This window comes from Ranitomeya imitator, chromosome 2 (assembly GCF_032444005.1).
Source record: "Ranitomeya imitator isolate aRanImi1 chromosome 2, aRanImi1.pri, whole genome shotgun sequence".
NCBI classification, from domain to species: domain Eukaryota; kingdom Metazoa; phylum Chordata; class Amphibia; order Anura; family Dendrobatidae; genus Ranitomeya; species Ranitomeya imitator.
In genome coordinates, this window is record NC_091283.1 from 603567675 (window position 1) to 603583748 (window position 16074).

Here is a 16074-nt window from a genome sequence, read left to right on the forward strand (position 1 = left end):
GGTCAGGCGAGACAAAATTGGAACATTTCGTTCTGAGTTCAAAGTGCTACATCTGGCAAAATCTCTACAACAGTGAATGAGGACAAAATGCAGTAACTTTACATTAAATCCTTGTTCCATTTTTTCAGGCCATAAATGATGCTTGGATAAAAGAATCATTTTGGGACATTATCTGAAGTTTTTGGCAAATTATAGGCATAGGGGGACCAAAACCATGCTACATGTCTAGAGGGAGGTATAACGTGTTAACAGAAAGGTTGTCATCAAATTACAACAAAATGTGCTGACACTACGTAACCTCTTCCCACCCCTTTGATGTACTGCTATACCTTTGGAACAATTTAGTCTCTCCAACTGAACTTAAAGAAGTTGCCCACTACTTGGACAACCTCTTCTCATACCCCACGCTTGGCCCTGATGTAATAAAAAAGCTTATACTCACCTCCCGTGCTGACGCTGTTCCCTCATTGTCAGCATTCGCTCTCCCCGGGACTCCCGTGATGTTGTTGTGACACATGACCCCGGTGCCCAGTCAGCACTGGCGTCACTGTCCCCACCTCCTGTCAAATTGAACATGAAGCGGAAGTGAGAGATCAGCTGCAGCCCGGACTTACTCTTCATGTTCAATATGTCTGGTGGTGGGGACAGTGACGCCAGCGCTGATTGGGGGCCGAGGTCACATGTCAACAACCGCATGATTGCCCCAGGACCGTGAGTGCCGACACTGCTGGAACAGCGCCAGCACGGGAGGTGAGTAAAGGTTTTTTTTATTTTATTGGGGCCAAATATTTAGATTAATAAGGGGTTGTCCAGTGGACAACGCCTTTAATATTATGTCATGGTGATAAGTAGGAAAGCATGAGCTGTGCCCATGGCATTACTTGTAGGTGCTGGCTGTACTGGACAGCCATTACTTTAGGGTCAGAAACAATATATAGTAAAGGTACCAGCTCACCCATCTTCTTAGTTGTGATAGTTCTGAAGAACCTCACCTTTGCTAGGAATAAAGGAGTTTCAGAGAAGCAATTAAATATGACCCAGCTTAATCCATTGATTAAAATCCAATCCTTTATTAAAGCTGCATTAAAATCCATGCGTTTTTAATCCTGGTGTTGTCAGATATAACTCCATTCCTAAATTCGGACAAACAACCGCACTCAGACAATATTTTAAAGTTGCATCAGAGGTGTGAAGTATTTATTGAGTAACACCACAGTGGTCAATAGAGTTCTGAGGTAACGTTTCGACCCGTAAGGTCTTTCTCAAACCTCACACAAATGGTCCAGAGGAACTAAGAGGTGCGAGGGTCCGGAACGGCACGGACAGGGCGCAGCGTCCCTAGAAGCACTGTGGGTCCCTGGACCATTTGTGTGAGGTTTGAGAAAGACCTTACGGGTCGAAACGTTACCTGAGAACTCTATTGACCACTGTGGTGTTACTCAATAAATACTTCACACCTCTGATGCAACTTTAAAATATTGTCTGAGTGCGGTTGTTTGTCCGAATTTATGATTGAACTGGATCCAGTCCAGGTTCAGCCGGCACCAGCTTCATTTCAACAGAGTGCACGCCTTTCCCCTCTAACTCCATTCCTGGCTGTATAATAATAAAGTAGACACATATGGCACTCAGAAAGAATCCGGGTGCTCAAGTAGGGTACCAACCCCGTAGTCTAATGTAAAAAGAAGTTGGCACTCCAGATAGTAATGCTGTTTTATTTGTAGCAATCCAAAATAATACATATGACACTTTCGTCTTATAACTCAGAACTTCATCAGACATCAGATTGCACCTGAATGAACAGAAACCAAGTAGAGAGTACACACTGCGGGGGAAGTGACAGTTGGCAGTGTGTATTGCTTGTTCTTGGTTACTGTTCAATCACATGCAATTCTTAAATCTGATAAAGACCTGTGTTATGTCATATATGCATTATTTGAAATGCTACAATGGAAAACTCCATTCCTGACTACTTGCTCCTTAAATGCAGTCAACCCATCACAACCCCAACCCAACATGATCAGGGGGTGCTGACAGATCGCTATTGCATCCAGAGTTCTAACAATAACCCTCAGATCTGCCATCTTGCTTCCCTAATAGACCTGTCGGCATTATCCTGATGCCCTGTTTGCTATTTCCACATCTGTAACAGTATACACAATAAAATTATCAAAGCGATTAAGAGTTGATGAGCAGTACTCGCCAGCGGCTGCAATCACTGAGTGGAGCTGCACAGCTCCATTCATCATCTTGCCATTTCTGGAGCTAATAACATCTGTTCCGTGGGGATGCTGGATATCAACCCCCCACTCAACCCATATTTTGCCTTACCATAGTCAATATTATATTAACAATATTTCCATGAAATGTTTTTTTTTTTTAAAGCTTCAAAATATTTTCAACCTTTGAACTCTTTTGTGGTTTATTTTACCATTGTCAATACAATACACAGTGCTTTCTATGCAGATACATTTCTTATATCCATAAGAAATAAGGAGTTTTCATTTTGACAAGGAAATGCGATTCATCATGAGTATCGATCTCCCTAGTGTGATCTTATAACTTAAACCAATGCTTTCACCATGTAGTAAAACATGTAGCAACTATTTCTGATTGTTGTCTATCTACTTTGCTTCCTCAGATCTCACGTTGTCCTTCCATCCCCTGTCTTGTCTATTCCCAAGATGAATGTCTCTGGACAGATTGGACGACAGAGAAGAGCATAAATGGACGGCAGGCAAAACATTATGCCTGCATTAAGCGTAGTGATGGATCCTGCTCCTGGTATCGGGGAACTGCCCCACCAAAACAGGAGTTCCTCGACATAGAGGACCCTTAAGTGTTATTTTGTGCAAGTTCAACCCACCAGTTCTGAGGGTTTTTGTTTTTCTTTGGCCCAGGTAAACATCCGTTCCTGCAAGTCCCTTGGCTGAACAGAAGAAGCTGGACTGCAAGCTGTCATGGGACAGGGTTTTAACCCTTTCATTGCTGAATATTGCAGCACTGAAAGGATTAAATGGATCAGGATGAGGATGGACTCTGCTTCCACCCTAGTTCTTAGACTTCCTTCTACTACTTTCCCTAGCATACAGTTTGCTGGAGCGCACAAGGCCACAAATAGAATCCCTTTATTCTGTGTAGCTGGTCTACAGTCCTTTCCATGACTTTCCCCAAGTGCCCTATTCCCTTTCCAAAACAGATATCCTACAAAGCGAGGTCCAAGCTCTGAGTTCTGTTTACCTATCCTCATCCTCTAGTAATTAGAGAAAGTAGTGTTCTCATGCAATTGAAGCAGGGACTGGCTTCCTGTGTGATTCTGAGAATGCTTTCATTATACAATTCGCAGCAATTTCTTCAAGTTTTCAGTACCTGGTTTTTTTTATTTTTGAGACTTTCTGGGAGTGTTCTTAAAGGAACTCTAATGCTAAAGTAAAAGTCGCTGTTAAAAGATGCATGCTATATATTGCACTGACTAACAACAGTCAAAGTAAAGGTTTGTAGAGGTTACTTTTACATTTTTACATATTCCATTTTAATGAGAACAGCTAACAAAATATTCCCAAAGGTTTTTTTTGCTTGTTTTTTTTACGAATGTAATTATTAGCTAAAACAGAGCTGACTCATCCACTTTAAAACTACGATTTAGATTAAATCATTTTGGGAGACAAAAACATGTATATTTCATATAATCAGCTTGTGGGAAGGGCCAAACGTAATCCTACAAAGAAAACTGTGATTTTTTTTCTAGAGTTTATCATGTTATCTAAATGAATTAGGAAAAGCGTGAATTTAAGTAGCCCAATAAGGCAGTTTATCTTGCCGATTCTTGATATATATGTTATTTGTCTCATAAAAGACATTACAAACATTTCACAATCTCTGATCAGCAAGGTCTGCCTGGACGAAGCAGAGCAGAAGTAGTAAAGTGTGCCGCTAGTGCCACTGACACTGTAGTCTAGTGATGAGCAGAGCCCTAAGCCCTAATCCCCGCCTAGCAGTGCAACATCCTAGTGAGTGTCGCTAATGTGACTATCCATATAACACTGTTTTCATGATGACCTACAGGACACACATTCATATATGTTTCCGTGTACAATCAGTGCATGCCGCAGCATTCTGTGCAGGTCAGACTGAACATTTAGCATTAGTATTCTTTTAAGTTGATTGCGGTGTAAATGTGTTGCATTGCGGCAGCAAACAAGCCATGTGGACTCTGCATCATAGTACAGCACTGTTCGTGTTGTAATTATATAGAACTAAACTTTGTGAAAAAGCTGTAGGTACCAGACATGCTTTAATGGTAAACTAAAACAACATCCATTATGCACACATATCACAGCCTCCGAGTACACAGGACACAGCGCACCCCACTCTCTATACACTGTACCCTCTTTATTAATACAGTCATCAGTTACTATGGTCCAATGTGCACAGGATACTCGCCCCTCTTTTTACTCCCCACAGGGCACAAGTTGCGTGTACACAGACCATAGCGCCAAATCCTTTGTTGAATAGGAGAGAATGTTAACCGTGCCTGATGTACTGTATAGCTTTTGGGAATATTTAATCCCTCATTACTAGAAAACTTTTTATCATATTTATATCATACTATTTGTTATTTCCCTTTTTATTCCTGATATGGCTTTCTGGTCTCTGTGTCAAGCCACTCCCCTTTGTACAAACAAGTATACTGTAAATCACAGTAATGCTATTTGTAGAGTTCTTGCTTGGTAAAATATAAAACGGAATGTGTATTTTTTTTTTCCTGCTGCAAGTATTAATTTAAAGCTTTTGTTATCTTTTGTGTTTTTATTATTATTTTTTTTGCTGAAAATAAAGTCTGAGACTTGTGGAGAGAGAAGAGGAAAGTTGCATGTCCCGTGCTTTGCACTCATTCCGATGCTCGATGACAAATTCTGTATGTGAAAGTTTCATCGGTGCCATTAAAAAGTATTATCTGCCAATAGGAGAGAGCATTGACCTATTATTGCGTCTCACCCTATCACATGGCTTTTCTCTTCAGTTTAGGTTTTAGGGTATGTGCGCACGTTGCGGATTTTGATGCGGATCCGCAGCGTTTTTGGACGTGCGGAATTGCATCAAATCCGTAGTGTAGTGCACATCCAATGTTAGTCAGTGAGAAATCTATAATTGTTGTGCACATGCTGCAGAAAAATCTGTGCGGATTTGCAGTGTTTTATTTTCCGCAGCATGTCAATTCTTTTTGCGGATCTGCAGCGTTTCTGCACCCATTGACTTCCATTGAGTCAGTCAAATCCGCAGCAAAACCGCAGGTGTAAAATGATTTGCTGCGGATGTGCCTGCGAAAGATGATGCAGATAGGGAGAAGGAAGGGTGTGGGCGGAGACTGTGTGTGCGGAGAAGATGTACGTGTCTTGTGTGCGGGTGTCTGTGTCTGCGGGTGTGTGCACGGCTGTGTATGTGTGTGTATGGGTCTGTGTGTAGGCAGGCATCGTCTGATGGGACTGCTAGTCCCATCCAGCTATGAACAGTGACAGCATTAGCCAATGATCGGACAGAAGTATTCCCATCATCCGGCTACTGTGTTGAATAGTAAAAAAAAACACATATGCACATACTCACCAAACAGCTAATCCCTGACACCATCGATCGCCTGCAAAAATAACATAATAAACCAACAGTATACTTCCTGTTCTGATTTAATCCATTTATTAACAAGTGTCCCACAAAATCTCCCTTAGGCCTCATTCACACGTCAGTATTTTTTGATCAGTAATTGAATGCCAAAACCAGGAGTGGAACTTACAGAGAAAAACTGTAAGTGAAGGATTGACACTTGTCCTGTGTTTTGGAGACACTCCTGGTTTTGACATACAAATAGTGATCAAAACATACTGACGTGTGAATGAGGCCTTATAGAGCTGTCACATCATGAGATGTGACCGCTCTACAGGGGCTCGGGTGATACAGTGACCGGAGGTGATCCTCCCGCAGTGGATCACTCTGCCGCCTAGAGGTCACCGGAGTTCATACTGTCACTTGCAGCTTCGTAGTGCCGTAGAGTGAGAGCACGAACGCCGATGAAGTACAGTGCGGGAGCATTATCTCCGGTCAGTGTATCATCATAGGCCCCCTGTAAAGCGGTCATATCTCCTGATGTGACAGCTCTGTATGGGAGATCGTCGTGGGACACTCATTATTAAATGGATTACATCGGAACAGGGAGTATTTGTGTCGTTTTATTATTTTTAATACAGGAGATCGAAAGCGTCGCATGGATTAGATGGATAATAAAGATGGCAAACTGTGTTTAGTGTTTTATTTCATTAAAATACTTTATTCTGGCTGTGTCTTTATTTAACCTATAACAACTATAGGATTAATAATGGATAGGCATCTTATCAACACCTCTCCATTACTAAGCCTGGCTTGATGTCACCTTACAATACAAAGGTGACATCAACCCCACAACTATTACCCCACTTGCCACCGCTACAGAGCAAGTGGGAAGAGCAAGGCTAAGTGCCGGAATTGGTGCATCTTAGAGATGCGCCATTTCTAGGGCGGCTGAGAGCTGGTGCTTGTAGTCGGGGGGGCGGGGGGGGTGGCAATATCCATGGCCCCTTCCTAGGCTATGAATATCAGCTCGCAGCTGTCTGAATAGCCTTTTCTGGTTATTATAGGGGGACCCCACTTCATTTTTTGGGGGGCTCCCCTATTTTATTGGCAAATGCAAAATATACTGCTGTGAGCTGATATTAATAGCCTGGGAAGCGCCATGGGTATTGCCCCATTCCCAGGCTATAAACATCGGCCCCCCAGTCGCTGGCTTTCCCTCTCTGTTTTTGAAAATTGTGCTGGAGCCCATGCCATTTTTTTGCCTTTTTTTCTTTTTTTAAATTAAACAGATATTGTGTTTAAGGTCGGGGTCACACTTGTGAGAAACTCCTACGAGTCTCGCACCTCAATACCCGGCACTGCTGCTGACACTCGGGACCAGAGTGTGCGGCTGCATGTATTTCTATGCAGCTGAACACTGCGGCCTAACACAGATTTTGTGTATGTGTGCCTTTATTTAACTTTTTAGGTACCATTTTATTATGTTCATTACTAAACATCGGGCTTGGTATTCTATATCTATCTAGAGATATATCTATCTATCTATAGATAGATATACCTATAGATCTTTCTATAGATAGATCTATATATAGATAGATCTATAGAAAAAGAAAACAAAAAGCAGCACCAAAAGAAAATAAGGGGTGAAAAAAATCCTTCCAGGTATATACCAAACTTGGACTATAGATAGATCTATAGATAGATATTCACTGATATTTGTTTTGCGTGTGTAAACATTATATTTGAACATGGTATGTGTCGTCGCAAGTTAAACGGACATGCTGCGATCTAAAAAGACACGCCGCATGTCCGGAATCGCAGGGCCGCTGGATGCGTGTTACTACACATAGTGGAGACGGGATTTCAAGAAATCCCCTCCACTATGCTGTAACATTTGGACGCTGCGTGTTTGACGCTGCGGCACTATGCAGCGTCAAACACGCAGCGTTTCCTGAATGTGGTAACATACCCTAAGAATGCAAGGGAAGTGAGGCCAGGTCTTCTCATCAAGGATTCATAATAAACTCACCTTAGGGCAGAGTGGTACAGGGGATTGTATGATCTCCATGAGGATATCTAGGAGCTCTTTCCAAAATTCTGCACTAGGAGGACAATACCACATCAGGTGTATAAAATCTGCAGCCTTTTCCCCACACCTATGGCAATCTGTAGTGGTAGATCTACCCATTTTATATAACTTGCTATGTGACAGATAGCATTGATGGACTATATACATTTGGACAAGCTTGTTTTTCTGGATTATCTCAATAGGAGTAACTATAACTCCATATCAGCATGGGTTTATGAGGAATCGCTCCTGTCAAAGCAATCTACTCAGTTTTTATGAAGAGGTAAGCTATAGACTGGACCAAGGTGAGTCTATATATCTTGATTTTTCCAAAGCGTTTGATACCGTGCCACACATGAGGTTGGTACACAAAATGAGAATGCTGGGTCTGGGGGAAAATGGGTAAGTAACTGGCTTAATGATTTAAAGCAGAGGGTGGTTATAAATGGTATATTCTTTAACTTGGTTGCTGTGACCAGTGGGGTGCCGCAGTTGTTGGTGCTGGGACCTATTCTCTTCAACATATTTATTAACGATCTGGTAGAAGGTTCACACAGTAAAATATCGATATTTGCAGATGATTCAAAACTATGTAAAGCAGTCAATACAAGAGAAGATAGAATTCCGCTACAGATGGTTCTGGAAAAGTTGGAAACTTGGGCCGAGAGGTGGCAAGTTAACAATGATAAATGTAAGGTTATACACATAGTGGATGCTTTCCTGAAACGGAAAGTACTTGCAAGCAGCATAATACAAAGAATAGCAGGTTTACCCAGAATCCTTTGCAGTAGGCGGAGCTATGCAAATCATCTCTTTCCACCCCAGTCTAATCCACAGCGCTTGGAATCGCCAAGCGTGCAATGCTGCGGATTAGTTTCTAAATTTACACAGCCAACCAATTCCTACCTGTGGACACGTGTTTCGGGCTTTAGGCCCTCATCAGCACAGGGCTGGAATTGGTTGGCTGTATGGAGTGGGGCTCGGTGAGCAAGCGATACATACATGCTAGCCACCTTAGGGAGAGACCCAAGTTGGGCTAAATGTAGCGGGACGAAAGAGACCGAAAAGCCCTCTACTTAAAAGGAAATACATAGTGGATGCTTTCCTGAAACGGAAAGTACTTGCAAGCAGCATAATACAAAGAATAGCAGGTTTACCCAGAATCCTTTGCAGTAGGCGGAGCTATGCAAATCATCTCTTTCCACCCCAGTCTAATCCACAGCGCTTGGAATCGCCGCCAAGCGTGCAATGCTGCGGATTAGTTTCTAAATTTACACAGCCAACCAATTCCTACCTGTGGACACATGTTTCGGGCTTTAGGCCCTCATCAGCACAGGGCTGGAATTGGTTGGCTGTATGGAGTGGGGCTCGGTGAGCAAGCGATACATACATGTAAGGTTATACACATGGGATGAATGAATCAATATCACCATTACCCACTGAACGGGAAACCCTGACATGGAGAAGGACTTGGGGATCCTAGTTAATGATAAACTTAGTTACCTGGAGCAGCCACGGCTGCCAAGGCAAACAGGATCATGGGGTGCATTAAAAGAGATCTGGATGCACCACATGAAGAGAGCATTATACTGCCTCTGTACAAATCCCTAGTTAGACCGCACATGGAGTACTGTGTACAGTATTGGGCACCGGTGCTCAAGAATGATATAATGGAGCTAGAGCGAGTACAAAAGAGAGCAATAAAATTAATACAGGGGATGGGGGAACTACAATACCCAGAGAGATTATCAAAATTAGGATTATTTAGTCTAGAAAAAAGACGACTGAGGGGCGATTTAATAACCAAGTATAAGTATATAATGGAACAATACAAATATCTCTCCAAGGATCCGTTTATACCAAGGAAGGTTATTTTATCATTTTCCCCAATTAGCGTCAAACTGAAGGGATGTATCCTATATTTACTACACATTTCAGGTGGGAGAGAGTTCTGCTCCTATAATATTGGGGAATTATTTGAAATGCCTCTTGGAAGATATTCCAGGTGTGACACCAACTGAAGTGTCTCCACACTTCCGAACACATAGTCAATTCTGGACAATGTGTTTCTAGGGAGAGTATGACAACAGAACACTCTAGAATCACAGTTTCTCACACTCCAGTGGTCTAGCCACCCCAACTCACCCACAAAAGCCTGTAGACGCGAAGGCACCATATTACATAATGTTAACCAACAGTTTATCATTTTGAGGCTCCATTAACAAGTTAAAGTCCCCTAAACTGAATGTTGGGGGAGAGGGATATGTAGCTACATATATATTAGCCTATTCCGGATTAGCCGGAGTGGGGTTGTATATAGCTAGGATAACAAAGGGTGAACCTTCAAGGTATGCACAAACTAAAATATAGCGACCTTCGGTGTCAGACCGTGAAGATATTACCTTCAACCTAAGGGTGTTATGCACAAGCACTGAGACTCCCCTAAAATAAATGTGTGATAGAAGTCTAGGGATCCCTGTACCCAGGGCTTCAGCAAGACACTACTTGTGTTTGGGGTGAGGTGGGTCTCCTGAATGCACACCACCTGGGGGTTACATTTACAGAGGAAATAGAAGACGAACCCTCTTCCTAGGTGTTCCCAAGCCCCTTATGTTCCTTGATAAGAAACGTATCTTAGCCATTATAAAACAACTGAAGTTAGCGCAGCTTGTAGCATCTCTTTGTAAAGGAATAGAATAGCGGAACATGGCACTCCTATGGATGGTGCTCAAGTAGGATCCCATCCCATGCAATATAATTATAAAGTACATGACTTAGCACTCAGGCCATGTTCACACTTTGCGGTGTCCCTCTGCGGGTTCTCCCGCAGCGGATTTGATAAATCAGGGCAAAACCGCTGCGGTTCTCCCTGCAGATTTATCGCGGTTTGTTCCGCGGTTTCCGCTGCGGGTTTCCGCCTATACTATTGATGCTGCATATGCAGCAATATGCAGCATCAATAGTAATGTTAAAAATAATAAAAATTGGTTATACTCACCCTCTGACGTCCCGATCTCCTCGGCGCTGCACCCGGCGCACCACAGGTCCTGGTCGCACAGCAACTCTGACCGGACGGTCGCGTGCAGCGCTGAGACTTCAGAGGGTGAGTATAATGATTTTTTATTTTAATTCTTTTTTTTTTTTAATCAAATATAGTTCCCGGGGCCTGGAGGAGAGTCTCCTCTCCTCCATCCCGGGTAGGAACCGCACATTAGCCGCTTACTTCCCACAACGTGGGCACAGCCCCATGCGGGAAGTAAGCGGTTCAATGCATTCCTATGGGTGCAGAATCGCAGCGATTCTGCACAAAGAAGTGACATGCTGCGGGTTTTAAACCGCTGCGTTTCTGCGCGGTTTTTCCCGCAGCATGTGCACAGCGGTTTGCGGTTTCCATAGGGTTTACATGTAAATGAAAACGCTATGGAAACTGCTGCGGACCCCCAGCATCAAAATCGCGGCGGTTCCGCGGTAAAAAGCGCAAAGTGTGAACCCAGCCTAATGTAGTAAATAATTTTATTTGGTGCAGAAAATCCAAATAAACAAAACATTTCAGACATGTTGACCATCAGATACACGGATTGTAAGAGGTTAATGTGCACGGCAACAATATTTTGGAATCCGGCCAAGAGTGCTCTGGGGGGTGCCCCCAAAGTAGGAGGTTTGGTGCATTTCTTATGAGTACGTTTCACAGCAAAGGCCAAGGGGAAAGGTGAGCTGGGAAATAATTCCAGTTGCATCCCCCTCTTCGTGTAATATGAATGGCAAATTCTTTCAGTCTCTCAGTAGTGGAGGAACTTCAGGCTGAACTCATCGAGTCGGGGGTGCACTACCCACAGAATTTGTTGCACATAGGAGAAATGATGTGTAAAAATAAAGTCCCCAGTAACATAAGGAGGAATCACAGGGATTTAAGAAGGATGAAAAACTCAGAAGTTACCAAGATATAGGGTTGTCACACTATACCTCGTGACAAGAATTACAGTTTATTAAAAAATATATATATATGTAGAAAAAAGAGCTCCAAGTGGGTGAAGCAAAGTTTTGCAGCATTGGGTCAGACAGTAAAAGGATAGATGTCAGAATGACATAAAAACCAGTGTATGCCCACTTCAATACTGTGCAGTCAAATGTAGCAGGTTACTTCTTGTACAGCTTTATCTGCAACCAAGTACTAGCTCCCAGCAGGAGCAATCACAGCGTTAAGGGTATGTGCACACGTTGCGGAAAATTGTGCGGATTTTTCCGCACTGATTTTGGTAAATCCACAGGTAAACCGCGTTTTTTTTGTGCGGATTCCACCTGCGGTTTTACACCTGCGGATTCCTATTATGGAGCAGGTGTAAACCACTGCGGAATCCGCACAAAGAATTGACATGCTGCGAAATAAACTGCAGCGTTTCTGCGTGTGCACTGCGGATTTTGTTTTCCATAGGTTTACATGGTATTGTAAACTCATGGAAAATCGCTGCAAATCCGCAGCGGCCAATCCACTGCAGATCTGCAGCAAAATCCGCAGCGTGTGCACATAACCTAATTCAAATCCCAGGCAGTTGCTTGTAGCTTATATTTATACAGTTTTGTGAGAAAGGCTTCAGTATCTTACCACTGTTTTATGCATTCAAACCTCAGCTCTTTCTGGAATTTTCAGCCCAGTGTGCGGTCCTATCAGTGACTGATAGCTTTGTATAACTGTACAAAAGTAGCTGTCAGTCACTGGTAGGGCCATGCACTGGATGGAAAATCCCAGAAAAAGCAATGGATTAAATTAAGAAAAATAATTTTTTACTGAATCCTTTCTCACAAAATTCTATTTATCAATCTACTCACTGTCCCTGTTGTATATCATAATGCCTGCAGATTGGTCTGTATTTTCATGGTCTCAGGATGGGTCGTGTCTGGGTCTTCTAGCATGACAGTGACCCGAAACAAACAGCCAAGACTACTAAGCAGTGGCTCCATAAGAAGCATTTCAAGCTCCTGGCGTGGCCTAACCAGTTTCCAGACCTGAACCCTATAGAAAACCTTTGGAGGGAGCTGAAACTCAATGTTGCCCAGCAACAGCCCCAAAACCTGAAAAATCTGGAGATCTGTATGGAGGAGTGGGCCAAAATCCCTGCTGCAGTGTGTGCAAACTTGGTCAAGAACTACAGGAAACATCTGACCTCTGTAATGGCAAACAAAGGTTTCTGTACCAAATATTAAACTAATTAATTAAACTAAACTATCAAACTAATTATGTAAAAATCATACAATGCGATTTTCTGGATTTTGCTTTAAGATTCTGTCTCTCACAGTTGAAGTTACCTACAATAAAAATTAAAGACCTCTCCATTCTTTGTAGGTGGGAAAACTTGCAAAATGGGCAGTGTATCAAATACTTATTTTCCCCACTGTATAATGTACTGTATAGGTACCAAAACTGTGAATCATATTGAAAATTGGATGTACGTGCACCTTAACCCCTTAGTGACAGAGCCAGTTTGTTACTTTTATGACCAAGCCAATTTTTACAATTCTGCCCACTGTCACTTTATGAGGTTATAACTCTGGAACGCTTTAACGGATTCCGATGATTCTGAGAATGTTTTTTTCGTGACATATAGTACTCCATGTTAGTGGTGAAATTTCTTCCTATTACTTGCGTTTATTTATGAAAAAAACGGAAATATGGCAAAAATGTTTAAAATTTTGCAATTTTCAAACTTTGAAATTGTATGCCCTTAAATCAGAGAGCTATGTCACACAAAATAGTTAATAAATAACATTCCCTACATGTCTACTTTACATCAGCACAATTTTGGAAACAAATTTTTTTGTTAGGAAGTTATAAGGGTTTAAAGTTGACTAGCGATTTCTCATTTTTACCAAATTTAACAAAATTTACAAAACCCTTTTTTTAGGGACCATCTCACATTTAAAGTCACTCTGAGGGGTGTTCATGACAGAAAATACCCAAAAGTGACACCATTCTAAAAACTACACCCCTCAAGGTGCTCAAAACCACATTCAAGAATTTGATTAACCCTTTATCTGGAAGGAAAAAATTAACATTTAACTTTTTTTTACATTTTACTTCAGAACCAATTTTTTTTATTTTCACAAGTGTAAAAAGAGAAAATGAACCACAAAATATGTTGTGCAATTTCTCCTGAATACGCCGATACCCCATATGTGGGGGTAAACCACTGTTTGGGCGCATGGCAGAGCTTGGAAGAGGAGCGCCGTTTGACTTTTTCAACGCAGAATTGGCTGGAATTGAGATCGGACGCCATGTTGCATTTGTGACACCATTTTGGAAACTAGACCCCTTATGGAACTTATCTAAATGTGTGGTGTGCATTTTGAACCCTCAAGTGCTTCACAGAAGTTTATAACGTAGAGCAGTGAAAATAAAAAATCTTTTTTTCCCTCAAAAATAATCTTTTAGAACGCAATTTTTTACTTTCACAAGGGTAAAAGGAGAAATTGGACCATGAAAGCTGTCGTGCAATTTGTCCTGAGTACGTTGATACCCCATATGTGGGGGGGACCACTGTTTGAGCGCATGGCTGAGCTCGGAAGGGAAGGAGCGCCGTTTTGGAATGCAGACTTTGATAGAATGGTCTGTGGGCATCATGTTGCGTTTGCAGAGCCGCTGATGTGCCTAAACAGTAGAAACCCCACACAAGTGACCTCGTTTTGGAAACTAGACCCCATAAGGAACTTATCTAGAGGTGTGGTGAGCCGTGAAAATAAAAAAATAATATTTTTTCCACAAAAAGGATCTTTTCACCGACAAATTTTTACTTTCACAAGGGTAACAGGAGAAATTGGACCATGAAAGTTGTTGTGCAATTTGTCCTGAGATGGAATGGTCTGCGGGTGTCATGTTGTGTTGCAGAGCCCTTGATGTGCCTAAACAGTAAAAAAAAAAACACAAGTGACCCCATATTGAAAACCAGACCCCCCAAGGAACTTATCTAGATTGAGGTCAGCACTTTGAACGCCCAAGTGCTTCAAAGAAGTTTATAACGCAGAGCCGTGAAAATAACTTTTTTTTCCACAAAAATAATTTTTTCGCCCCCAATTTTTATTATTTTCCCAAGGGTAGCAGGAGAAACTGGACCCCAAAAGTTGTTGTCTAATTTGTCCTGAGTACGCTGAAGCCCCATATATGGGGGTACACCACTGTTTGGGTGCACGGCAGAGCTCAGAAGGGAGTGAGCACCATTTGACTTTTTCAACGCAAAATTGGCTGAAATCAATGGTGGAGCCATGTCGCATTTAGAGACCTCCTGATGTATCTAAACAGTGGAAACCCCCAATTCTAACTCCAACCCTAACCCCTGCACACCCCTAACCATAATCCTAATCACAACTATAACCCTAACCACAAACCTAATCCTAAACCCAACACACCCATAATCCTAACCCTAATCCCAAACCTAACTAATCCCAAACCAAACCCTAATCCCAACCCTCATCCTAACCCTAATCCCATCCCTAACCATAACCCTAATCCCAAACCTAAGGCTTATTTTACACTTACTGGGTTTTTTTGCGGCCCGTTACTGCGGGCCTTTTTTGCAAGCTGTATTGCCGCAATTTTCACGGTCTGCCGCAATAACAGACCGCAAAAAAACTTGCGGATCACCGTTTTTCAGGTTTACAATACTATGGCAAAAGTATTAGAAAAAAAACATGGCAGTCCACAAAACTGGAAGTCACGGTGCACCGTTAAAACAACCTTCCATTTTTTTTGCGGTCCCATTGGATTACAATGGGGGCCGTGTCCGTAAGCCGTGAAAAATATCGAGCAGGCTCGATATTTTTTCACAGCCGTGAATACGGCCCATTGACTGGCTCCACATCTGTTGCCTCCTGATGAACCGTATGGACGGGGAAATGCGTCGAGGCGGGAAGCTAAGTTTGGGTTAAACCCCAACTGTGTTCATTTATCTGCTTATTTGTTGTTTATACAGCCACAAACCGTGCATTTTTTGGTTGTTTGCACTTAAAGTGGCAGGGTTTATCATGCATAAATTGTATTGATAAGGCTAGTCATATGGTGGTTTGTAGGTTATGTCAGACCATATATATGTATTTAGTATTTGCACTGGGAGGGTGTGTTTTTAATATTTTCTCATTAAAATTTAAAGTTTTTTAAGGGATTACATGATTTACACTTTAGTTTTTTTCCACTGGCTCCAATATATTCTTTCTCTACAAAATAGAGAAATTAAATGGCACATCAGACATTTTTTTGTGGTCACCGCTACACGATTAGTAGCAACGATCGCAAAACTGGGGTCGGTAAAAACCAACCCGAATTATGTTCTCTGGGGTTTCGGCTACCCCTGGCAGCCGAGACCCCAAGATCTGCTGGGTACCGGCCAGCAGATCTCAGCGGGCGCACTACGCATGCG

The 16074-nt window shown here is 42.2% G+C and overlaps 1 protein-coding gene across 1 annotated transcript in view; it reads left to right on the top strand.

The window, feature by feature from the left end:
* Positions 1–4964, top strand: part of TIMP2 (TIMP metallopeptidase inhibitor 2) — a 70047-nt gene extending 65083 nt beyond the window's left edge. The window contains exon 5 of the mRNA XM_069752413.1: positions 2642–4964. Within this exon, the coding sequence (XP_069608514.1) occupies positions 2642–2839 (198 nt within the window). The 3' untranslated portion in view covers positions 2840–4964. The remainder of the gene's footprint in view (positions 1–2641) is intronic.
* Positions 4965–16074: the final 11110 nt, after the last annotated feature.